The sequence below is a fragment of the Manis pentadactyla genome, chromosome 3 (genome assembly GCF_030020395.1).
Source record: "Manis pentadactyla isolate mManPen7 chromosome 3, mManPen7.hap1, whole genome shotgun sequence".
NCBI classification, from domain to species: domain Eukaryota; kingdom Metazoa; phylum Chordata; class Mammalia; order Pholidota; family Manidae; genus Manis; species Manis pentadactyla.
The window spans coordinates 48,769,511-48,795,259 of NC_080021.1; the positions used below are offsets into that span (position 1 = coordinate 48,769,511).

The 25,749-nt window shown below is 35.1% G+C and overlaps 1 protein-coding gene and 1 pseudogene across 2 annotated transcripts in view; one reads left to right on the plus strand and one right to left on the minus strand.

Annotated features, from left to right (window-relative positions):
* The first annotated feature begins 250 nt into the window (after window positions 1–250).
* C3H8orf88 (chromosome 3 C8orf88 homolog) overlaps window positions 251–25,749 on the plus strand; it is a 35,319-nt gene continuing 9,820 nt past the window's right edge. The window contains exons 1-5 of one of the 2 annotated variants that reach the window (XM_036932748.2): window positions 251–532; window positions 6,148–6,241; window positions 7,734–7,810; window positions 8,396–8,428; window positions 11,964–12,039. In XM_036932748.2, coding sequence (XP_036788643.2) covers window positions 434–532; window positions 6,148–6,241; window positions 7,734–7,810; window positions 8,396–8,428; window positions 11,964–12,039 — 379 coding nt within the window. In that variant the 5' untranslated portion in view covers window positions 251–433. The remainder of the gene's footprint in view (window positions 533–6,147; window positions 6,242–7,733; window positions 7,811–8,395; window positions 8,429–11,963; window positions 12,040–25,749) is intronic. The other variant, XM_036932756.2, reaches the window with a different exon arrangement.
* On the minus strand, window positions 10,115–10,602 carry LOC118936010 (60S ribosomal protein L21-like; annotated as a pseudogene).

A 25,749-nucleotide genomic window follows, 5' to 3' on the forward strand; every position in this document is an offset into this window, starting at 1 on the left:
CGCCTCGCGTCCCCCAGTCTCGGGCAAGCAAAGCCGCCAACTGGGGTCCCGAAGGCCGTCCTGGGCGAGCCTGTGAGCACCTCAGAAGGCCGCTCCCCGCCTCCTCCGCCACACGCGCGGCTCCAGTTTAACGGTTCTGGCCGCCCACGTGTTTGCAGCCGCGCTCTGAGCCCCGCGCCCCAGGCCCCGCCCCGGGTCCGCCTCGCGCTCCTCGGAGCCGCTGTCGACCCCGCCCCCGCCGCCACCCCCCGGCTCGAGCGGACACGCAGCGGGAGCCGTTCCCCGACGGGCAGCTGCGCGCTTGCCGCCGCCTTTGGACCGAGCGCGGCGGCGCTACTGCCCCGAAGTCCTCCCGGATCTTGAGGTGGTAGGGGGCTGAGAAGACTAACTGCGCGGAGGGGCTGAACTCGGGCCCCGGGGTGTGAGGCGGCGGATGCGCTCGGACTTGAGGTCGGACTCCGGGAAAATTGAGAGGAAGAGTAGCACAGGGGTGCGACGGCACAGATCGGTCAGGCTCCTGCAGGGGCGCACGGTGGGTCGTAGAGCGCGCAGGGAGCGAGCCCGTCGAAGGGTGGTGGTCGCGGTGGGGAAACCCGGTGAGGGGCGAGGGGCCGGGCGAGAGCTGCGTTGCTGAGGGGATAGTACAAAAACAAGCACAAAAGCACCACCCTAAATGTACGTACACAGCATCCCAAGGTCTGGTGCTGGGTTATGGGATGATTTTTGTGAGTTTTCCCCACCCGGTGACCTGACATCACCCCTACTAATAATTTTGGGCGAAAGCTTTTTTTCATTTGGACATTATTATCATTGTTTTCATTAATAAACCAGTAATTAAGTAATAATTACATGAAATAATATTTAACAAGAAAACTTAGGGAAAAAAGAGAACCAAAAATATGTATGGTTAATTCACAGAAGAAAATAAAATGGTTAATATATTTGAAGATTTTCCACACGTGAGGATTGCCATTTAAAAAATTAAAATATAATTAACATATAATATTAGTTTCAGGTGTATCAAAAGTTTTTAATTGCTGGTATTTTAGGCAAAGCTACAGAAAAAGGACATTCCCATCGGTTCTGATAAACACAAGCACTCATTACCTGGGCAATTTTATCCCATCTAAATGTTGAAGTTTGCTTGTATTGAAAGATTTTTCAGAGAGAGAAAAAATTTTTTTGGTCTGTTGTAAAGAGAAGACCTGAAATTGAAAATATGATGGAATGCTCTCTTGGCTTATAACTTTATGCTATTTTAATTTTAATTTTTCCTGAATCTGACTTGTGGGATGTAAAATGTCTTTCTTCACCTAAGTCATAATTGGTTTATCTTTTACTTGTATTTCTTTTACATTACTTTTATCAGTATGTGCTGTTTACTTACAAGTAGCATTTACTTTCAAAGAACATTAACTTTGTAAAAACACATTTTATAAGCAATGCCCATGCAGAATAGAGTAAGATGTCTGTTACTTACCAAACATGTAAGTTCAAAGATAAGGGCATGAACTTTAGAGTCAAATTCTCATTTCTACCAAGTATTAACTGTGAACTTTGGCATGTCTCTCATCTTTCTGAGCATCAGGTTTCCCATCTGTAAAGTGACAATGATTTTCTACAATAATTAATGTATGGCTCAAAATTAAATGAGATAACATATGTAAAGTGTTTAACATACAGTAGGACCTCAAAAGGAGTTTTAATTAGAAAAGAATGGTATATGCTGGTTAATATGATTGTGCTCCAGTTGGTCAGTATATGTGCTTATTAACCCATGTACTTTATTTTAGTTAAATTTATAATTTCAGAATTGGTGGGTCCTTAGGATTCATACTTAGTTCAGTTTTTTTTTTAAACAAAAAAGTCACCTAAGATATAGTTAATATTGCTAAATGTAGAATAGCAACTACACTTAGATTTCCTGACTTGCAAACTAATATTCTATTTACACCACTTGGCCTTTTAAGATGACTTATCAAATATGTGTAAACTTGAAAAAAAACAAAGCTACTCAGTAGCCATTTCTCAGTGTGTATTAATATAATGAATTTTTCGAGACAATGGATCAAAATGTTCCTTAAAAAGATTTACACCACAAAACTGTGCACATTTTAAAAGATAACTTTATGATGGGCCCTCTACTTGTTACCCAGTGTCGTAAGTAAGATTCTGTTGCTTTTGCAAGTGTTGTCCTTTGAACAGTTATTTTCATAACTGACTATAGGTAGTACCTGTAACTTCAAAGGAAACTTTTGGAGCTCTGCATTGGGTAAGTGAAGCAGGCATTAGAGTATAAGATTGAAGTTATTTCATACTGACTTTGTAGTTCGGTTTAGTCTGTATTAATTTTTAACCTAAAGTGAGAATTAGACTTCGGTTTCTAGAGTCCTGTCCTTCAGAAATTATGATATTGTGAATCAGTTTTACAATAATACTTATTTTAAACATTTGCCTTTTCCCTTAATAGTATTGCTTTAGACAATGCTGTTATATAGCATCCCAGACTTGCTCCCTGTAATGTCAGTGTCTGTATGAAGGCACAGTTTTTTTTTTAACATAATTAATAGGGTACTATGTGGCATCATCTTTTCTAATTTTCTTAGCTGATGTGGATTTATATATATGGAGCTCTTCCTATAGTTTTCATACAAATTAAAAGGGTAGGTGGTACTAAAAAATCTTTTATTTTTTATTTACTTGTGTTGCAAAATCATACAGTTCTGTAACTCCCCAACTCTTGAAAATCCCTACGTTGAATACTGTGGATTTGCACTGCTCAGCAATTGGAAAAGACTTTACAGTCTGTCAACTCTATTTCAGCTGAGCAATGAAAAACAAGAAAGTGTGTGCCAAAGTACTCTGCTGTATTCTGATTCATTAGTTTCATTTGGGAAACGGTGGAAAGTTACTGCATACTAGTATTAGGGAGTTAATTAAAATAGCTAGGACAAACATTAAATAACATAATACTAGATTGCTTTTTGGTCTTATTTAAAATACTTCCTTCCACATAGAAATATTCAATTAATATTTGAAGTTTTTTTTTTTTTTGCTAAGTATGCTTATAACTTGTTTTAGTTTCCTATTAGAGCAAAGTGATATTGCTAACAGGTACAGAGCATTAGTGTTGTTTAGAAGGTTAATAGCCATGCTGAAATACCAATTAACAGACATGTTAAAAAGCTAGGTAGGTATTAACTTGAAGTACTGGCTTATCTGCAAATTTCAGGGAAAAGTAACTATTTTGCATAGTTATCCTTGCTAACTTTGAGAGGTTGTTAATAAATTTATGATTTTAACATTTGAATTATGTTCAAAGGAATTTTAAATAGATGAAAGTGTTTTTTTGGAGCTAAAAAGGCAATTATTAACCCTATATTGTACTTAGGGAAACAGTCACTTAAACTAATAATCTGTTTAAGATCATATAGTTGCAATTGTTTCTGGATGAGCAAGTGCAGTGCCAGGTGGAATTTTATTTTTGACTTTGTGTACCTTAAAAATTGTTAGTTATTTTACCAGAAAAACAGGTTTATTCAGGAACAGTAAAGACTTACTGGGGACAAGCAAGCTAAGGCAAAACCACAATCATGTCCAGAGAACAAAGGAAAGAAGAGCTCCTTTATAGAAGGAAGGGACAGAGTTAGGGGACTGTTCTAAGCAGTAAGTCCATTGAAAGAAACTGGGAGTCCCATGTTGCTTGGCTGCTTATTGGCTGAGTGGTGGGTTGTTGTTGGGGGAGGCAGAAAGTCTACCCTCCTCCTACGGGGTGGCAAAGTAGCCAAAACACTATGAGTTGTAAGGTGTTTGTGCCTTCCTGTGGGGTCCTCAACTGTCCAAGGGTGGTGGATGTGAGTGCTCCCCCTGCAGGCCTTCTGATGCCATGTCAGTGAGGCTTCTCTTATTTTCACAACTTGTCTTGACAGGCATCAAAATTTGAAAATTTGTGTCCTATTCAGACATCAGGAGATTTTAATTATATGTAGGAGTTATCTAAATTCTATATCTGTTGAGTAAAACTAATTGTGTTGAAGGTACTGAGTAAGGTCTAGTTTTTTTGGCTTCAGCTAATTCAGTCTAATCAAATAGGCATATAATAGGTTTATTGTCATACATTTTAGAAAAATTAATAAAATACAGTAGAGGCCGGTGGGTGAGGGAAGAGAAATTATTATTTTCAATATATTATCATTTTACTGTCAACTATCTTAGGAACATGTCATGTAAACTATTTTATTTAATTTTACTGTTGAGAGACTAGGATATTTTCCAATGAAGTAGCAAGATCTTGATCTTGAAGGATGAATAGCAGTTTTGGAGAAGAGCAGCTGGAAGAGTGAGGGACTTCAGACAGAACCTGCATTTGTAGGTATATGATGAAACAATACCATTTATGAAGTTAACAATTTACTGAACAGCCATTGTGTTCTACAAGCTGTGCTGATACTGGAGATATACCTGAATGATAGAGCTGTAATTTAATGGCCAGATAATAGGTAATTGCAAAATCAGTAAGTACCACATTGGAAGAAGGTACAGGAGAGCTTTGTGAGCACATAAGAGTAATTAAACAGAACTTGGGCAGTTATGCCTGGGCTTGGGATGGAAAGAGGGGTTGGGGCTAGCTTGATTGTAGAGTATTGGCCAGAAGCATGGACATAGCCATAGCCATCACTTCCCAGACTCATGACCTTGGCAAATTACCTAATTTCTCCAAGGCTAATTTGTGAAATTAGAATTAAAAATAAAGCTAACTTTTATTGAATCCTTACTATGTACCAGGTATTGTGCTAATGCTTTATAGCATTATATTAATATAACATATATATGTGATACAGATTATCTTATTTAGTCTTCACATTAAACCTACAAGGTAGAGGCTGTTGTTTTACATAAACAACTAGGTGGTGCAACCATGATAGGAACCCAGCTGACCTGAGCTGTATTAATAGTACCTAATTTGTAGAGTCCTGAATATTAAATCATTTCACCTAGGTAAATGGTTTACTATGCCTGACACACAGAAATTGGCTCCTGTTTCTATTATTCACAATCTAGGAAGTGATAGGGAACTGAAGTTTTTAAAGCAAGTGTGTAGTGAAGAGATCATAGTTTGGAAAGAAAAGAGGCTGTATTCACCCATTTGTTCAGCAAATACTCTGTTGCTTTTTGTGTTTAGTCCAGTTACTTTGTGAGTTGCAGGGGACACAGAGAATGAGAATTTTGTACCTCACTTGAAGAAGAATCTGTTCCTCACTTTGGTCTAGTATGGAAGACAAATGTAGCTATAGTATAGTAGTATAGGTACAGTGTGCTCTAAGTGCCATGATGTGGGCATATTCACTGTGTCCCAGAAACATAGGGAGATGAGATACTTAAATCAGACTGGGTGATCAGGGAGATGAATTCAAAACTACTTTTAGTTTATGGATCAAAAAGAGTAGCAGTGAGAGTGACAAAAACAGATTTGAGAGAAATTTTGGAAATAGAATGGACAAGAATTACAGACTGATTATGGTGTGGGGACTCTATTTAGACTCAAATTGAAGGTGTCTTCTAGGGTGGTCTAAGAGAGTGATGTCTTTAAGGAATACAGGAGGAGGAACATCTTTGGAGTCAGGGTAATTTCGTTTTGGATATGTTGAGTTTGAAGTTCCTATGATAAGATATATAAATGGAAATGATCTTTAGGCAATTAGAAAAATAGAACTGACATTTAGAAGAGGTGGATGCTGGATGTATAAACCAGAGCATGTTTATCCTATAGATAGATAGTTGCAATCATGAGAATAGATTAGGTTAGCTAAAAGGACCAAATCTGGAAGAATTCCTAAATTTAATTGGAGAAAAGAGGAATCTCAGTTAAGGAAGTTAGAAGAGACAAAGAAAAAGGGAACAAAGCAAAAGAAAAGAGGTAAGTTAAGGGAGGAAAATATTTTAAAGAGGGAATGTTCAGCTATCAGATGCTCTAAAGGGGTCTAAGGTTGTTGCATATGATTTTAAATACTTCTTTTGTAGTTGTGTTTTCCATCTGACCTTAAATACTTATCTTCAAATGAATGTTATTTATATATATATATGTTAAAACATGTTGATTACCTTGTACAGAAGATAAAACATGTATTTTTCCCTCCTAAAATATAGAACGTCAAGGTCTTTGTGATAATGGAAACCAAAAAATTGATTGGTAAACCGCTTCAACCAGCAAGACCTGTTCGTCATCTGACTTCTAACCCTGGTGAGTAATGCAGGGTACACATCTTTAAATATTAATTGGCTAATGGCTAATTCATATTTGAAAGGCTTAATAAACAGAGTAATTGTTTATGGTGAATTTTTAAGAATGATGAAAACTAATGATCTATTAGAAGAATTATTTAAAAGTATTACCAAAGAATTCTTAATAGTCCACTAACCAATATTCTACTGGACCAACACAAATAGGAAGAATAGCTCTTCGCCTGAGAACAATCATGCTGGACAGAGCATTAGCTCTTAAAAAATATATACCTAACTGCAAAAAAAAGAGGATTAGTACAAATCAACACTTACAGAATGGGCTGTGTTTGAGGTGTGACATATCTTATTTTTCAGGAAATCTAAACAAAAACTTCTAAAATTAATTTTTTTGTCACTAAGACTAACCTTTAGACAAATTATTGAAATACTTGGTTTTTAGAATATTAAACTTTTTTATTCTTTTCAGTGCCTGTTAGAAAGGGCTTCATTTTTCTAACTTAGGTGATATGTATAGACATAACCTATTTAAATACTCTTTAGTCCATGAGTTCAATTGACTAACTGGCTATTTAAAAAAGGGGAAAAAATTGAGCTTTTATTGGGTACAAAGATGGAGCAGAAAAGATAGAAGTGACACCTCCATTCTCCATTTGTTTTCCATCTTTGATTCCTACAAGGAAAACTGTCTCCACTTTGATCATGTTTCCTCTGAAGATGGCTGTGATTTAGGACAAATGAACTTAAAGGATCTTCTGGACCATAGCTTAAAAATTCCAGTGTCATATCCTTCTGGTGCACTGAAGGAGCAGTCGTACAGGGTCAAGTATCAGATTTTATCCTAAAGGGAAGGATGCAAAGCCATTGGCAGCAGCTCCATTCTGTGACCAGCCTTTTTACAGCATACTCCCTCCCTCATCTGTACAGATTCAGTTTTTCACCAGTCCTTTCCTCCCAGGCTGTTACAGGGGTACATGGAGGTGAGACGGTAGCCTTTAACTCTTAATTATATCCTCTTAAGATCCAAATGAGAGTAGGGGTTTATAGGCAGGAAAGTTTAGTAAATCAGAAATTAATCTTGGCCTTTCTCAGTATACTTCTGTGTTCCCTGGCCAACTTACATCCCTAAAGAAATAACACTTTTTCAAGACCCAGATTGATTATTTCCTTTTTTGAAGCCTCCCTTGATATTCTGAAGCCCACTCTGCTCTCCCCTAGTACCTTCTCTGTACTTTTCATATAACTTTATATTTTTATTATAGTCATTATTTATGCATTTAAAAAAATAGACTATGAACTCGCTTATCTCTTCACTCTTATATACCCATCTCCTAACACAGTGGCTGACATTTTAGAGTATTGAATAAAATGACTATCAGAAAACATTTCAAAACAGTGCCTAGAATATCTTGGATACTTAAAGTTTTTAGGTGACGTTATATCATTTATTGAAGTACTGGGTATTTAAAATAGTTTCTTTTTTTCTTTCCTAGTGGGAGTAGTATTCCCTTTCAACTTTCAAAATGAATATCCATGCAACACCCAATGCTTACAAAGTGGAGTTAGCAAAGTAAGTCTTAGAAATTATAAAATGAATCATTACAGATGGGAAAGTAGCATTGTGTGCCAGGTACTATGCTAAAGTGCTTTGTATGCTCTTTATATAGTTACGACATAGTCCAAGAATACATTAAAGAGGATAAAACACTCATTATACCTTTGCCCAGTATTTTCAAATCTAAACATTTTGCTATATTTGTTTTAGAAATTTTAAAGAAAAGACCTTATAGGTAAAAACCCCTGTATATCCCTCCACCCTCCCATTCCTTTCTACCCTTCTAGGCGATAACTATCCTCAATTTGTTATTGTTTCCATGAATGTATTAGTACTTTTGCTATAACAAATAGGATTGTTTTGCTACAACAAAACAGTTTTAGCTATTTTACAATTTTATATAAACAGTATTTTAAAGATTTTTTTCACTTAGGTTTATATTTTAAAATGTCTAATTTTTTGACTAAGTAAAATAAAGTCACAAAGTTTAAAATTCAAAACATATAAAATGTCATTTAGTGAAAAGTTTCCCTCCAATTTCTATCCCCCAGTCACCTATTTCCTCTGACCAGAAGTAACATTTTACCATTTCTTACCTAGATACTTCCAGAAATAGATGATGCATGCACAAATGTAAGTATATTCATAAATGGAACACCAGGCAATTATTAAGATGAATAAAACAGTTCTATATGTACTGATACAGAAAAATATCTTTGTATACATATAAATATATCACGTTTCTTACTCCATTTCCTGTTGATGGACTTGGCACTTGTTTCTATTAATAAAATGCTACAGTAAATGTCCATCTATGTGTTATATTTTATACATGTTGAGAGGTTCTGTGCAATATAAAAGTAAGAGTAGAATTGTTATTTGAAAAGGCAATCTTCAACATTATTAAATACTGCCAAATTACTCTCCAGGGAATTTGTGTAAGCAATGTATGAAGACTGGTTTTTCTATATCCATATCTTGTTACTGTAAGACTTCAAAAATTTTTTTCTTGTTTAATTGGGTGAGAAATCATATATTTGTGTTTTAATTCTTAATTCTCTGTTGTGAAGTGGAGCACTTTTTCATATGTTTGATTTGGCCATTGGGTTTTCTCTTTTGTGAATTACCTACCGATTCATTTGCTCATTTTTCTTGTGTTGTCTTTTTCTTATTTTATACACTTTTGAAATATATTTTGGATTCTAATTATTGTTCTTACATGCAAGGCATTTTTTTTTCCTGGAAATATGATCTGTGAGAGAATTGTTTTTTTTATGGTGACTTGTTCAGAAATTTTAAATCTTAAGGTAGTCATGTTATAACTGTTTTTCTTCATGACTTCATTTTAGTGTCATTGTTTATGAAGTCTTCCCATTCCTAAGATAAAAAATATATTTTCCTACATATTCTTCCAAAAGCTTTAAAGTTTTACTTTCTATTTAGGTGTATCGTTTACATGAAATTGGTTATTTGAATGATAGGAGGTAGAAATCTAATTTTTTCCCATATAGATGACTAATTCTCAAACAATTCATTGAATAATCTATTCTTTAGATACCAGTTAATGCCATCTTTATTGTGTAATAAGTTTTTATATAAATAGGGTCTGTTTCTGGACTCTTTATTCTGTTTTATTGATCTGTTTATCTCTATTGCCATACCATGATAATTACTTTTGCTTTATATTAATTTTTTATGTCATTGTAATGTTTTGTTTTATTCGTTAGCTAACTAGCATTTCCCCAATTAAGACAATAGTAATTGTAACTTACTGTTACAATATTGTATGTGGTATTGTAACTCTCAAAGGTCTGTAAGCCCATTGACCTTCTAGAAACTTTATGTGTAAAAAAGGAGTATATTAATATTGCAAATATTATAGAGAAAAATCAAATTTATTTCCAAACTGAAAATTTTGTCAGCTGCTTCAATGATAATACAAAAGCTACCAGGACCTATATCAGAACTGCAACATAATATATAATGAAAGATACTTTTTACTAACTTTGTGTATTTTTAAAACCATCTTTATTGAGGTATAATTTACATACAGTAAATGAATCCATTCTATGAATTTTGTCATATATGTATCCCATGTAATGTAACCAACACCATAATGAAAATACAGAACATTTTCATCTTACTCAAAAGTGCCGTTATATCCCTTTGCAATCATTCAGCTTCCCCACTTCCACTAATCCCTAATGCTCCCTCCTGCTGTAGGCATCCACTGATACCTTTAACTGTAAATTAGTTTTAATTTTTCTAGAATTTCATAAACATTTTTACAGTCCAGAGACATTAATTTTTTTATACCTATCAAGCCATGAATTCATAGAGAATGGGTTCCAGAAGCTCAGGCTGCTTTCCATTTGTTCTCATTAAGTGTGCTGCTCTAGGTGGAACAGACAGGCTGGTGCTTCATTTGAACCCAAGTACCTTTCTCTTTGGCTTCTTTCTTTTTCTGATCATTTTCCTTCACATGCTTCAGGAAGCTTTCTCAGCTCTTAGAGTGTTTAATATGCTCAATAAGAACATTAATTCTCTTTGCAAGAATCTTGCCCTTGTTTGTTTACAACAATGCCTACAGCATGCTTGGTAACATTATAGACTCCTCCAGTGTTGCCATGGTAACATTTGTTACCATGTGGGGCATTCCTTTTTGAACAGTGTCCATTCCCTTGATGTCTAATATCACCTTTCTTATGTATTCACATGTATGTGGCCAAAGGAACAACTCCATGTTTTCTAAAAGGTCTAGAAACCATATAGCAGGTACATCATCTCTTTCCCTTTGTGTTGGTCATTTTGGCAATTTACTGGAAGATGGCAGTTCTGGCCAAAAGGCGTAGTTTAGTTTTGAGTTTGATTTTATGTCTCGTATTTATGTTAACTAGTATTACAAAGATAGTGAAGTATACCCCTGATGAAATTTTCAAGTTTAAGAAACTAATTTTTTAAAAGTACTATATAATTCATATTACAGTTTATTAAATTTAACAGGAAGAACTTTGGAAAACTTAAATCTTTACCATTTCCCTATTTTTTTTAACCTCTACTTAAAAATAAAAAAAATCTGCTACAATTTGATTTTTTCCTGATGACTTATCCTGATATCTCAGTAGTGTAGAATAACCTCATTATACTGTTCACTGTGTAATAGGATTAGATAATTAATCCTTCCAGACAGAGTTACTTTGGTAAAATTTGCAAATATTCAAGGAATGGGATATAACTTGTTAATATTGTGATAGAGTAGAAATGTTCATTTTTCAGAAATGTTCATTCATTTCAGTTCAAAGAAACCTACCTTAGTGAATTACCGTGGTCCAGTGTCTGGCTGGCTGACTGCAGACTGATTTTTGCAGTGTAAGAGGTGATCATCTCATAGGGAAAATACAGACAAAATTTGTGAAACTGATTTATAAAATCAGTTATTTTATATTGAGAAATCTTGCTGTCTTCTCTGGGATTGCTTTATATTTCTATTAGTGTATTATCTGCTCTAAGAAGATTTATGGGAAGTTAAATTGTAATCAGAATATTTCTTGGCAGACATGGAATCTGAAGAAGAGGAATTAGTTAAAAGATAGTTCTTTAAAATGTCACCATGTTAGTTTAGCGATTCTCATAATAAAGACAGTCCTTCAGGTAGGACTGGAAACTGAGCTAAAGCCTCCCTCTCCTCAGGATATTCAGCTCTGTTAGTGTTTTAGTTTTCTCTTTGCCTAATTGGATCAGGCAGTTTTTTCTTATTTCCCTTATTTCCAAAGTATTGGGTGAAGTGGTCCATATGCTTATAAACTGACATCAGGATTTACTTTACATGAGATTAAAAAAATACTCTTGTATTATTGCACATTTTTATGAATAAATATCTATTAAAATCAATTTTTAATAACTTTGGAATTATGTATCTTTAAGACTATATAATTTTTTGTTTTATGTTTCCTTTTCAAAATTAGAATCAACAAAAACACTAATAGATGTTTTGAAGGATGTTTTTATTGCTTACTTTTAATGAGCATATGTGTAAGGTTGCTTATCCTTTAACCCAAAAATATGTCTTGACTAATACTTTGTTGAGAAAAATATTTTTGAGTGGTAAAAAAGGAGTTAAATAAAATTGTAAACATTAGTTAAAAAGTGTACTTTCTTTTTTAAACAGTGTAAGACAAATGGAATGCAAACCTTTTCTCAAGGTCCTAATGAACAACAGCAACATCAATCTCTAGTTAAAAAAGGTAAATTTTTACCATAATCCCAAATCTCATGAGTCTTAGCATTCATGTAAAGTTAATATTTGCTTAGATGTAAATCTTACGTACATAAGAAATTTTGGTTGGTTTCTGTCTGTATTAGGCTATAGGTTTGACTTCTCTAAAGGAAAGACCATGATAATAACAATGGCTTAGACAAGGAAGAAGTTTATTTCTGTATCTTCTATATCATGTAAAATTTTGAGCTTGTGTATTCTTTCTGCTCCATGAGGTTGCTGCTGGTCCCAGTGTTACTTACTACTTTGCCATCCTTAACACATGGCTTGTATCTCATTGCCCAAGAAGAATGCCTTTGCTCCAGCTCTCACATCTCCTTTTGCCATTAAAGGAAAAGGGAGGAGGAAGGAAGTTCTTAAAAATATGACCCATAAGTTGCACATATCACTTCCACTTACTATGTCATTGGCTAGAACTCAGTCATGCTGTATACAGTAGACTGGAAAATGTAATCTTGAGCTGTGCATCCAGTCAATTCCATTACTAAAGCAGAAGGGAGAAACTGCCCTTGGAGAGAACCAAAATGATGATGATGATGATTATTGAAGCGAAACTCACCATTTAAACTATTTTAAAATGTACAATTCAGTGACTTTAGATACAATATTATGCAGCCATTACCAGTGTCTTAATTGTAGAACATTTTTTATCACCTTCAACAAAACTTCATACCTATTAAGCAGTAGTTACTCCTCATTCTGCCCAAACACTAGCAAACTCTAACCTGAAGTTTGTATTTATGGATTTACTTGTTCTGGACATCTCATTTAATGGAATTATACAATATGTGACCTTTTGTGTTTGGCTTTTTTTTTTTTTTATTTTACTTACCATAAGGTTTTCAAGGTTCATCCATGTGTAGCATGTATCTGTGCTTCATTCCTTTTTATGGCTGAACAATAATATTCCATTGTATGGCTATACCACATTTTGTTAATCTATTTCTTAGTTGATGGACATTGTTTTGGCTATAATGAACAGTGTTGCTGTGAATATTTGTGTACAAATTTTTGTTTGAATACATTTTCATTTCTATTGGATACATACCTAGGAGTAGACTTGCTAGGTCATATGGTAATTCTATGTTTAACTTTTTGAAGAACTGTCAAACTGTTTTCTATAGTGACTCTGCCAATTTACATTACCAGTAGCATTGTGTAGGGGTTCCAATTTCTTGACATATCCATGTTGGGATCTTTTTACTATAGCTGTTGTAGTGGTTGTGAAGAAGTTTCTCATTGTGATTTTGATTTGTATTTCTCTAGTGACTAATGATTTTGAGTGTCTTTTCATGTGCTTCTTCACCATTTGTATTTCTCCTTTGGAGAAAGGTCTCTTCAAATCCTTTGACCATATTTTAATTGGGTTGTTTTCCTTTTGTTGTTTAGTTGTAGGTGTCATGGACACTAGACCCTCATCTATGCTCTCTCTCCCACTTTCTTTCACCTCCTTCTCTCCACACATATATTAGATGTTAGGTATATATATTTGATAACCATCCTTATATAAAACTCCTTTATCAGATCTGTAATTTGCATACACTTTTTCCTACACTGGAGTTTGTCTTTTTATTCTCTTAATAGTGTACTTATATGTACAATTCAAAAATTTTTTTGGTGAAGTCTAATTTATCTTTTTTCTTTTATTGTCTGCGTTTGATGTCATACTAAGAAGTCACTGCTAAATCTCAGGTCATGAAGATTTACTTACCCCTATGAGTTTTATAGTTCCACTTCTTAAATTGAGGTATTTGATCTGTTTTGAGTTAATTTTTATATATGGTGTAAGGTATAAAGCCAAATTTTTTGTGTTGGATATCCAGTTGTCTCATCACCATTTGTGACAGAGACTGTTTTTTCTCTATTAAATGATTTTAGCACCTTTGTTGATCATTTGACCATAGGTTTATCCCTGAACTCTCAATTATATCCCCTTGATCTATATTTCTATCTTTACACCAGTACCACATCATTGAAAGTGTTGTTGGAATTTTGATAGGGATGACATTGAATTTATAGTTCATGTTGGGTGATTATTGCCATCTTAACAATATCAAAATCTTCCAATTCATGAACATGGAATATATTTCCATTTATTTAGGTATTTAAATTTTCTTTCAGCAGGGTCTTATAGTTTTCAGTGTTTAAGTCTTACACATCTTTGGTTGAATTTATTCCTAATTATCCTTCCTATGCTAATGAAATCGTTTCCTCAGCTTCCTTTTGGATTATTCATTGGTAGTGTAAAGTTTGTGTGGGGGTATTACTATAAGCTTACAGGAAGTAAAAGGAATATAAGAAAATACTATGAACAATTAATTGCTTGCTAACAAATTAGATAATATAGATGAATAATAGAAAAATTACTAAAAACACAGAAATTGTCAAAACTTAGTTAAGAAATAGAAAATCTAAATAAACCTATAACAAGGTAGGAGACTGAATTTGTAATAAAACATTTCAAAATTAAGAAAAGTTCATTCCTTGATGGCTTCACTGGTGAATTCTACCAAACATTTAAGGAATTAACACAAATTCTTCCTTCTCAAGCTCTTCCAAAAAACTGAACAGGGACCATGTCTCAACTATTCTGTGAGGCCAATATTACTCTGATACCAAAGCCAGACAAAGATATCACACAAAAAGAAACTACAGACCAATATCTCTTAGAATATAGATACAAAAGTTCTCAATCAAATACTAGCAAACACATCCAGCAGCACAGTAAAAAAATGTGGGCCATGTGGGATTATTCCCAGAAATACAAGGGCTATTATCATATTCAGTGGTGAAAGACTGAAAACTTTCTTCCCTAAGGTCTAGAGCAAGTCAAGATTGCCCACTTTCACTTTTATTCAATATTATACTGAAAGCTGTAACCAGAGCAAATTGCCAAGAAAAAGAAAGAAAAGACATTCAAATTGGAAAGGATGCAGTTACTTCTAACAGATGATGCAGACTTATACATAGAAGCTCTTTTAAGAGACTGCATAAAAAACTATTAGGGCTAATAAATGAATTCAAAGTTGAAGGATACAAAATCATTGTCATTCATGGTTTTAGTAATTTGAGTTTCTTTTTTTTTATTAGTTTTTGTCAGTTTTGATCTTTTCAAATAACCACCTTTTGGTCTTGTTGATTTTTGTTTTTCTATCTCTATTTCATTTTTCTCCTTATTGATCTTTATTATTTCCTTAATTCTACTAACTTTTGATTTATTCTTTTTCCAGTTCTCTAATGTTAGGTATTGATTTGAGCTATTTTTTTAAAAGTTTTATAGCTTGACTTTTTTCTTATTAAGGTATCATTAATATACAATCTTATAAAGGTTTCACATGAACAACATTGTGGTTATTACATTCACCCATGTCATCAAGTCCCCCCTCCTACGCCATTGCAGTCATTGTTCATCAGCATAGTAAGATTCTATAGAGTCACCACTTGTCTTCTCTATGCTATACTACCTCCCTTTGACTGCCCTACATTATGTGTGTTAATCATAATGCCCGTTAATCCCTTTCTCCCTCCCTCGCACCCACTTTTCCCACCCTCTTCCCTTTTAGTAACCACTAGTTCCTTCTTGGAGTCTGTGAGTCTGCTTGCTGTTTTGTTTCTTCAGTTTTGCTTTCTTGTTATACTCCACAAATGAGTGCAATCCTTTGGTACTTGTCTTTCTTCACCTGGCTTATTTCACTGAACATAATATCCACTAACTCCATCCATGTTGTTGCAAATGGTAGTATTTGTTTCCTTCTTATGGCTGAATAATAATCTATTGTATATTTGTACCACATCTTTATCCATTCATCTACTGTTGGACGCTTAGGTTGCTTCCATATCTTGGCTATTATAAATAGTCCTGTGATAACCACAGGGGTGCATTTGTCTTTTTGATTCTGGGATCTTGTTTTCTTCAGGTAAATTCTTAGGAGTGGAATTCCTGTGTGAAATAATATTTCTGTTTTTAGTTTTTTGAGGAACCTCTATATTGCTTTCCATAGTGACTGCACCAGTTTACATTCCCACCAACAGTATAGGAGGGTTGCTCTTTCTCTGTATCCCTGCTAGCATTTATTGTTTCTTGTCTTTTGGATGTTGACCATCCTAACTGGTCATTGTGGTTTTAATTTTCATTTCCCCGATAATTAGTGATGTGGAACATCTTTTCATGTACCTGTTGGCCATCTGAATTTCTTCTTTGGAGAAGTGTCTGTTCATATCCTCTGCTCATTTTTTAATGGGGTTATTTGCTTTTTGGGTATTCAGATGTGTTAGTTCTTTATATATTTTGAATGTTAACCCCTTACTTTAGGCAGGATTGCCATTTTGACAATATTAATTTGTCATATCCATGAGGACGGGATGCATTCCCATTGGTGTCTTCTTTAATTTCTCTTATGAATGTCTGTAGTTTTCAGAGTATAGGTCTTTCACCTCTTTGGTTAGGTTTATTCCTAGGTATTTTATTTTGTTTGAAGCAATTGTAAATGGAGTTGTTTTCCTGATTTCTCTTTCTACTAGTTCATTGTTAGTATACAGGAATGCCACAGATTGCTGTGTATTCATTTTGTATCCTGCAAGTTTGCTGAATTCAGTTAGCAACCATTTTGCTATTTGTCTTAATCTTTTTTCTTCTATAATTTCTGCATTAATGACTTCTTTTTTATTACATTTTTTTCCAGTATACTGTTTTTATTTCCTTTTTCCTTCCCTTACTATAGGATTTTTAGTTATTTCCTAATGATTGCACTGGGGAATTGTCTAGTGCTTGCACTAGATCATTTACAACAGTCTAGTTTGAATTAATATGAGTTAGGTTTCAACATTATATAAAACTTTATTCCTATATAGCTCCACCCCACCTTTATATAGTTATTGTCACAGATTCCATCTTTATACATTTTGTAATATATCAAACTAGATTTATAATAATGCATTTTTGTGTATTTGGCTTTTAAATCATACAGGAAAAAAAGAGTTACATCCGAAAATTCATTGGTATTAACTTTTATATTTACTTATGTAGTTAGGTTTACTGGTGTTCTTATGTCTGAATTACAATTACTGTGTACTCTTCTTCCATTTTAACCTGAAGGATTCTCTTTAGCATTTCTTGTATGACAGGTTTATAAGCAGTGAACTCTGTTTTTGTTTATTTAATGTCTCAATTTCTTTGTTGTTTTGAAGGTTGTTTTGCTGGATAGATATTTCTTTGTTGGCAATTTTTTGCTTTCAGTACTTTGTCATCCCACTTCCTTCTGACTTCCATGGTTCCTGGTGAGAGATGCTTTTTATTTAGTTGAGAATCTGTTGTAAGTGACAAATTCTACTCTTGTCTTTCAGTGGTTTGCTTACAATGCATTTTAGCGTGAAGTTCCTTGGGTATGATCTATTTGTAATGCATTGAGTTTCTTGGATGTGTCAGTGCATGTATGTCATCAGATTTGGGAAATATTTTGCCAGTATTTCTTCAAATAATCTTTCTTCCTTCCCTCTCTTTCCTCTCTCCCTGGGGTTCCCATTACCTGTTGGTTAGTATTTTTGTTGTAGTCCCATGAATATCTTAGGCTCTATTCATTTTTCTTCATTCTTTTTTATTTCTGTTTCTCAGACTGGTTAGTATCAGTGGACTTATTTTCAGTTGTTGATTCTTTCTTCTGCCTGCTAATATCTGCTATTGAATAGCTCTAGTGAATTTTTCTCTTAAGTTATATTTTTCTTCTCCAGAATTTGATTCCTTTTTATAATTTATATTTCTTTTTTGATATTTTCTCTTTTGTGAGACTCTGTTCTTATGGTTTCCTTTAGTCATTTGAGCATATTTAAAATAGTTTATTTAAAGTCTTTCTCTAAGTCCAACATCTCTGCTTCCTCAAGGAAGTTTCTATTAATTGCTTTCTTTCCTGTGTATCGGCCATACATTCTTCATTCTTGGCATGCCTTGTATTTTTGGTTGTTTTGAAAATTGGATTATTTTGAGTGTATAATGTTAGCTCTGGAAGTCCGATTTCTCCCTTCCTGGGGTTGTCGTTGCTACTTGTTATCATTACTATTGATTATCTAGTGACTTTTCTGAATTAATATTGCAAAGTCTGTATATGTCATATGTGGCCACTCAAGGCTCTGTTGTGATATCTTCATGGTGAGCTAATGATTTGTCAGAGATTTCTTTCAAAGCCTAGAACCAAAAACCAAACCAAAACAAAACAAAAAACCTCTCCCAGTCTTTGCCTATGGCCTGTGTGTATGTGGAGTAGGCCTCCTTTAGTACTCAGTTGGGTAGTTTCCAGCTCTGCCTTTGCCTTCACTTCTTGCTTGTGAGGAATCTGAAGGACAGCTCAGGCCTTCCTTCTCAGGTCTTCCTGTGAGCATGAGCTAGCCATTACCATACGTGTGGCCTGCTAGAGTCCTAGGAACATCAGAGTCTTTCACTGCCTTTTATTCTCCAAAGTATCTCTTTCCCTAGCTTTTCTTCCCAAGCTTTTTAGTTTGCCTGTAGTTTGCTCCAGTTGTTATCCCTTGTCCCAGGTAGAATTCCCTATAAAAGTTTTGATATAAATTATAATTTAAATATATATTATAAATCCCTATTAATGAATTTAGATAGCAGCCTCAGCCCTGGGAGAGTTCTTAGTTGAAATATAGGCAAATACTTTGAAATGATTCTTCAGGAAACCCCCAGACAGGTCAAAACAAATGCAATTCTTTGAAAATATGGTCTGTACTGCTCTCTCCAGTACTAGTAACATATATAATAGGTTAAATTGAATAAGAGCTGTTTTTAAGGCCTCAACTGAGCTGTATTGGGATTGATACTCCCACGCACGTTAAAATGCTATAGAACTCTTTCCCAAATTTAGCTTTTTTTCCTTCACTAAGCATTACCCTAGTTTTTGTAAGCTTTTGATTAGATTCCAAATTCAAAAATAGTTGCTTCTAGAAATTTTTGAGAGTTTTTTTTTTTTTATTGGAGAGATTGATTTCAAGAATTCCCTGCTTGGCCATTTTCACTGACATCACTCCTTTCTGTTTCTTGATCCCTGTGTTTTCTTCTTTCTTGATTTGTCTCCTCATTTTGCTCAAGTGCATTGTCCAGAAGCTTCATAAAAAAGGGTATTGAGTTGGTGAATTCTTTGAATTTGTGTATTTGAAAATGTACTACCTACACACTTGATTAATAGTTTGGTTAGATGGAAAATTCCAGGTTGATAATGAACCTCAAAAATGTTATGCTAAGCAAAGAAGCTAGACGCAAAAGATCTGATACTGTGTGATTCCATTTATATAAAAAATCTAGGAAAAGCAAATCTATAGAAACATGAAGTGAAGTAACTATTAAGATGGGATTGAGAATGGAAAGTGACTAAATGGAAATGAGGTATCTGATGGTAGTTGATGTACATATTCTAAAAACAGATCGCAGTGATGGTTGCACAACTCTGTAAATACTCTAAAAAACATTCAGTTGTACACTCAAATGAGTGAATTTTCTGGAATGTAAATTATACCTCAGTAAAATCATGGAAGAGGAAGAAAAGGAGAATTAGCAGAACTCTGCTTGGTAGGGTCAAAACCTGCCAAATGAAACTTTCCTGAGACAGGGAGTGAATCGCACACCTCAGGAACCTGCGCTTTTGGAACTCATATTCATATAGAACTTAGTTGGCTTTCGATTGTATTCATTAAATATATTTTATATTCAAAATAAATTCCAGGTTGAAGATGAAAATTACTTTCATTCTGAATTTTTAAGGCATTTTCATCCATTTTCTAGCAGTTTGTATTAATTGGCTTTTAATTCTATGAAGTCCAGTGAGAATATTCTGATCAATTCTTTAAATGGTCTATTTCCTTTTTTTTGTTTTGCTTTTTTGCTGTTATTGTTGCTCTGGAAGTATTTTGGATTATTTATCTTTGGTTTTCTGAAATTTCCTAAAGTGCTTTTCTGTAGCCTTTTTTTTTCTTCCTCAGTGGTTTTTCTTTCCTGGCCCATCAGTGGACTTCTTCAATCTCAAGACTTGGTTTCTCCCAGTGTTCGAATTTTGTGGATATTTCTTTCAAAATTTTTTTCATCTCCATTTCCTCTGTTCTCTTTCTTAAACTCCTATTGTAGTCAGATATTAGTGATATTAACACACTTGGATTGATTCTCTAATTTTCTTACATTTTCTGTCTTCTCATCTTTTGGTTTTACTTTCTAGTAGTTTTCCTCAATTTCTTCTTTTTGGCAGTACAGTACAGAGAACAACTTGGAATTGAGTATTATCCATTAATTATTTTAATATCTGCTAGTTATTCCTGTCCTCCAGCACATTTCCGAAAGTTAATCAATCTCTTTTCAAACTACTGCTTCTGTGTTGGGTCTCAGAGGAATGGACACAGCACACCGGTCCTCCACCAGCCGAGACTCAGCCTCCCGCAGCCCTTCAACTCTCTCTGGCACTTCAGCTCTGTTGATTTTTAAAGCCCCATGCAATGGGGACTCACCTTTCTGGAGCAGATCCCCAGGTCTGGTGTGCCGGGTTCCCAAGCATTTTTCTCCTCCCCACTCTGTTTCTCACTCTCCTTCTGTGGGTTCAGATGGAGTAAGGGCTTGGATCCAAATTGATGGCGGCTATTTCTGAATGTGGTCTTCTTTCTCATTCGGCATAGGTCTGTTCTGCTGGTCTTCAGGGTTAGTTGTACTAGGTATGGTTGCTTCCTCAGTGTTTACATGGGAGGAGCTTTTCACAATGACCCTGATTCTGCAGTCATCCCAGAATCCCATTCAATTTGTGAATTACTTTGAAGCATATTATTTAATATTTTTGAGTAGTGAATTATTTTGAAGTGTGTTAACTTCCAGGATATTAGAAGTTTGTCAGGATACCTTATCTAAATTAAGTCTAAAATAGTAAGAGTATTATTTGTCAACAACAAAACTAAATTAAGAAATCTATAATATTGTGTTGATGCGCGAGAATACAGTCTGTATGATTCCAAGCCTCTTAAATTTACTTTTATTAAAACGTTTATAGCATTTTTAGAATTTTTTAATTTAAGTATAATTTTTATTTTTAATTTTTGAGTATAGTTAACATACAGTATTATTTGGTTTCAGGTGCAAAACAGTGATTCAGTGTTTATGTACATTACAAAATGCTCATTACAGTAAGTGTAGTTTCCATCTGTCATCATACAAAATTATTACCTTATTATTGATATATTACCTATGGCTATACTTTTCATCCACATGACTTTTTTTTTTTTTTTTGAGAGGGCATCTCTCATATTTATTGATCAAATGGTTGTTAACAACAATAAAATTCTGTATAGGGGAGTCAATGCTCAATGCACAATCATTAATCCACCCCAAGCCTAATTCTTGTCAGTCTCCAATCTTCTGAAGCATAACGAACAAGTCCTTACATGGTGAACGAATTCTTACATAGTGAATAAGTTCTTACATGGTGAACAGTACAAGGGCAGTCATCACAGAAACTTTCAGTTTTGATCACGCATTATGAATTATAAACAATCAGGACAAATACGAATATTCGTTTGATTTTTATACTTGATTTATATGTGAATCCCACATTTCTCCCTTATTATTATTATTATTTTTAATAAAATGCTGAAGTGGTAGGTAGATGCAAGGTAAAGGTAGAAAACATAGTTTAGTGCTGTAAGAGAGCAAATGTAGATGATCAGGTGTGTGCCTGTAGACTAAGTGTTAATCCAAGCTAGACAAGGGCAATAAAACATCCACGGACACAGAAGATTTCTCTCAAAACAGGCGGAGTGAGGTTCTAAGCCTCACCTCTGTTGATCCCCAATTTCTCACCTGATGGCCCCCCTGCGACTGTGCCTGTCTCTGGCTAACCAGTCATCTTCCGGGGCCATACAGAGAAATGTAAAGTTGGTAAGTGAGAGAGAGGCAATATTGTTTGAAAAGGTTAGCTTTTTACTTCTTTGCAGATTTATGCCCTGTGGCTTTTATGCCCAGTATTTGTCTTGAGGTATCTTTACCACTTGGAAGAATTATGATACTTGGTAAATTCGATTTGAGGCACGAATTCTATTTAAGGGTTGTAATTAGGAAGGAAGAAGAAAAGCTATAGGAGTAGCAGATGGAAGAAAACATGGGAAGATTGATTATTTCTTTGACATATCTTCTTGTAGAGTAACTTCAGCATGTATAGGTTTTAAACTACTAATTAAATTGCGTACACACATTAACATAATAGGAATACAGTTACATAACCAAAGCAAACCTATAATTACCAGCCATCTCCAGTGAAACCAAGGAAACCAGTTAGGCACCCTAGGCATTTGTGAAAACTTATCTATGATATGGTAGATATTGTCCAACTGAACTTGAACAGTCTGAGAGAAATCAGACAAATTAAAACAGCCCATTCCTGGGAACTGTTCACATCCCATATGTTCTTTTAACAGTAGATAGTCTGCAGTCGTAAGATTTTTGAGTGCTACAACTTGCACTTCTCCTAATTCTTGGTTGAGTTCCAACAGTATAGATCCAGTCAAATTTGTTGTTCTACTGTATGCACAGGCCAGCTTAGATATCTCCTTCTTCATTCCAATGGCAAGTCCAGGAACCGGTGGGATGAATGCAGCTACAACTGCAGCATCGCCTGGATTTTTGTTGAGGTTTTTTGATGATCATCTTCTGGTATGACTCTTCCAGAGAGTGCTGATGTTGGAAGTTCTTCTTCATATCGTATCTTAGTTCATTTTCTGGGTAGCCAAATTAGGCTTTGATCTTCTGTATAAACAGAAACAGACCCTTTGCCCACACTTTGATATGCCCTTTATACCATTGTGTAGAACTCATTGGAGGTCACCACACAGGAACTGCTTTTTTTTTTTTAAGAGAAAGGAATATTATCAGAAAAATGTACCTCCATAGCTGATCATCTGACACCCTTTAAGGGATCAAAATTAAGGATATTTAAAGCATGCATTAATCGTTGATTTACAGTTAGTTTTATCCTACCAGGGAGTAATCCGCCCCCCCTTTTTTTTTTTTGTTATCATTAATCTACACTTACATGAAAAATATTATGTTTACTAGGCTCCCCCCTATACCAGGTCCCCCCATAAACCCCTTTACAGTCACTGTCCATCAGCATAGCAAAATGTTGTAGAATCACTACTTGTCTTCTCTGTGTTGTACAGCCCTCCCCTTTCTCCCCCCCTCATGCATGCTAATCTTAATACCCCCCTTCTTCTCCACCCCCCCTTATCCTTCCCTACCCACCCATCCTCCCCAGTCCCTTTCCCTTTGGTACCTGTTAGTCCATTCTTGGGTTCTGTGATTCCGCTGCTATTTTGTTCCTTCAGTTTCCTTTGTTCTTATACTCCACAGATGAGTGAAATCATTTGGTATTTCTCTTTCTCCGCTTGGCTTATTTCACTGAGCATAATACCCTCCAGCTCCATCCATGTTGCTGCAAATGGTAGGATTTGCCCTCTTCTTATGGCTGAGTGGTATTCCATTGTGTATATGTACCACATCTTCTTTATCCATTCATCTACCGATGGACATTTAGGTTGTTTCCAATTCTTGGCTATTGTAAATAGTGCTGTGATAAACATAGGGGTGCATCTGTCTTTCTCAAACTTGATTGCTGCGTTCTTAGGGTAAATTCCTAGGAGTGGAATTCCTGGGTCAAATGGTAAGTCTGTTTTGAGCATTTTGATGAACCTCCATACTGCTTTCCACAATGGTTGAACTAATTTACATTCCCACCAGCAGTGTAGGAGGGTTCCCCTTTCTTCACAGCCTCGCCAACATTTGTTGTTGTTTGTCTTTTGGATGGCAGCCATCCTTACTGGTGTGAGGTGATACCTCATTGTAGTTTTAATTTGCATTTCTCTGATAATTAGTGATGTGGAGCATCTTTTCATGTGTCTGTTGGCCATCTGTATTTCTCTTTTGGAGAACTGTTCAGTTCTTCTGCCCATTTTTTAATTGGATTATTTGATTTTTGTTTGTTGAGGCGTGTGAGCTCTTTATATATTTTGGACGTCAACCCTTTGTTGGATCTGTAATTTACAAATATATTCTCCCATACTGTAGGGCTCCTTTTTGTTCTATTGATGGTGTCTTTTGCTGTACAGAAGCTTTTCAGCATAATATAGTCCCACTTGTTCATTTTTGCTGTTGTTTTCCTTGCCCGGGGAGATATGTTCAAGAAGAGGTCACTCATGTTTATGTCTAAGAAGTTTTTGCCTATGTTTTTTTCCAAGAGTTTAATGGTTTCATGACTTACATTCAGGTCTTTGATCCATTTTGAATTTACTTTTGTATATGGGGTTAGACAGTGGTCCAGTTTCATTCTCCTACATGTAGCTGTTCAGTTTTGCCAGCACCATCTGTTGAAGAGACTGTCATTTCCCCATTGTATGTCCATGGCTCCTTTATCAAATATTAATTGACCATATATGTTTGGGTTAACGTCTGGAGTCTCTAGTCTGTTCCACTGGTCTGTGGCTCTGTTCTTGTGCCAGTACCAAATTGTCTTGATTACTATGGCTTTATAGTAGAGCTTGAAATTGGGGAGTGAGATCCCCCCTACTTTATTCTTCTTTCTCAGGATTGCTTTGGCTATTCGGGGTCTTTGGTGTTTCCATATGAATTTTTGAATTATTTGTTCCAGTTCATTGAAGAATGTTGCTGGTAATTTGATAGGGATTGCATCAAATCTGTATATTGCTTTGGGCAGGATGGCCATTTTGACGATATTAATTCTTCCTAGCCACGAGCATGGGATGAGTTTCCATTTGTTAGTGTCCCCTTTAATTTCTCTTAAGAGTGACTTGTAGTTTTCAGAGTATAGGTCTTTCACTTCTTTGGTTAGATTTATTCCTAGGTATTTTATTCTTTTTGATGCAATTGTGAATGTAATTGTTTTCCTAATTTCTCTTTCTATTGGTTCATTGTTAGTGTATAGGAAAACTACAGATTTTTGTGTGTTAATTTTGTATCCTTCAACTTTGCTGTACTCCGATATCAGTTCTAGTAGTTTTGGGGTGTAGGGTTTTTTATGTACAATATCATGTCATCTGCAAATAGTGACAGTTTAACTTCTTCTTTACCAATCTGGATTCCTTGTATTTCTTTGTTTTGTCTGATTGCCGTGGCTAGGACCTCCAGTACTATGTTAAATAGCAGTGGGGAGAGTGGGTATCCCTGTCTAGTTCCTGATCTCAGAGGAACAGCTTCTCGCTGTTCAGTATAATGTTGGCTGTGGGTTTATTATATATGGCCTTTATTATGTTGAGGTACTTGCCCTCTATTCCCATTTTGCTGAGAGTTTTTATCATGACTGGATGTTGAATTTTGTCAAATGCTTTTTCAGCATCTATGGAGATGATCATGTGGCTTTTGTCTTTCTTTTTGTTGATGTGGTGGATGATGTTGATGGATTTTCAAATGTTGTACCATCCTTGCAGCCCTGGGATGAATCCCACTTGGTCATGGTGTATGATCCTTTTGATATACTTTTTAATTCGGTTTGCTAATATTTTATTAAGTATTTTTGCATCTACATTCATCAGGGATATTGGTCTGTAATTTTCTTTTTTGGTGGGGTCTTTGCCTGGTTTTGGTATTAGGGTGATGTTGGCTTCATAAAATGAGTTTGGGAGTATTCCCTCCTCTTCTATTTTTTGG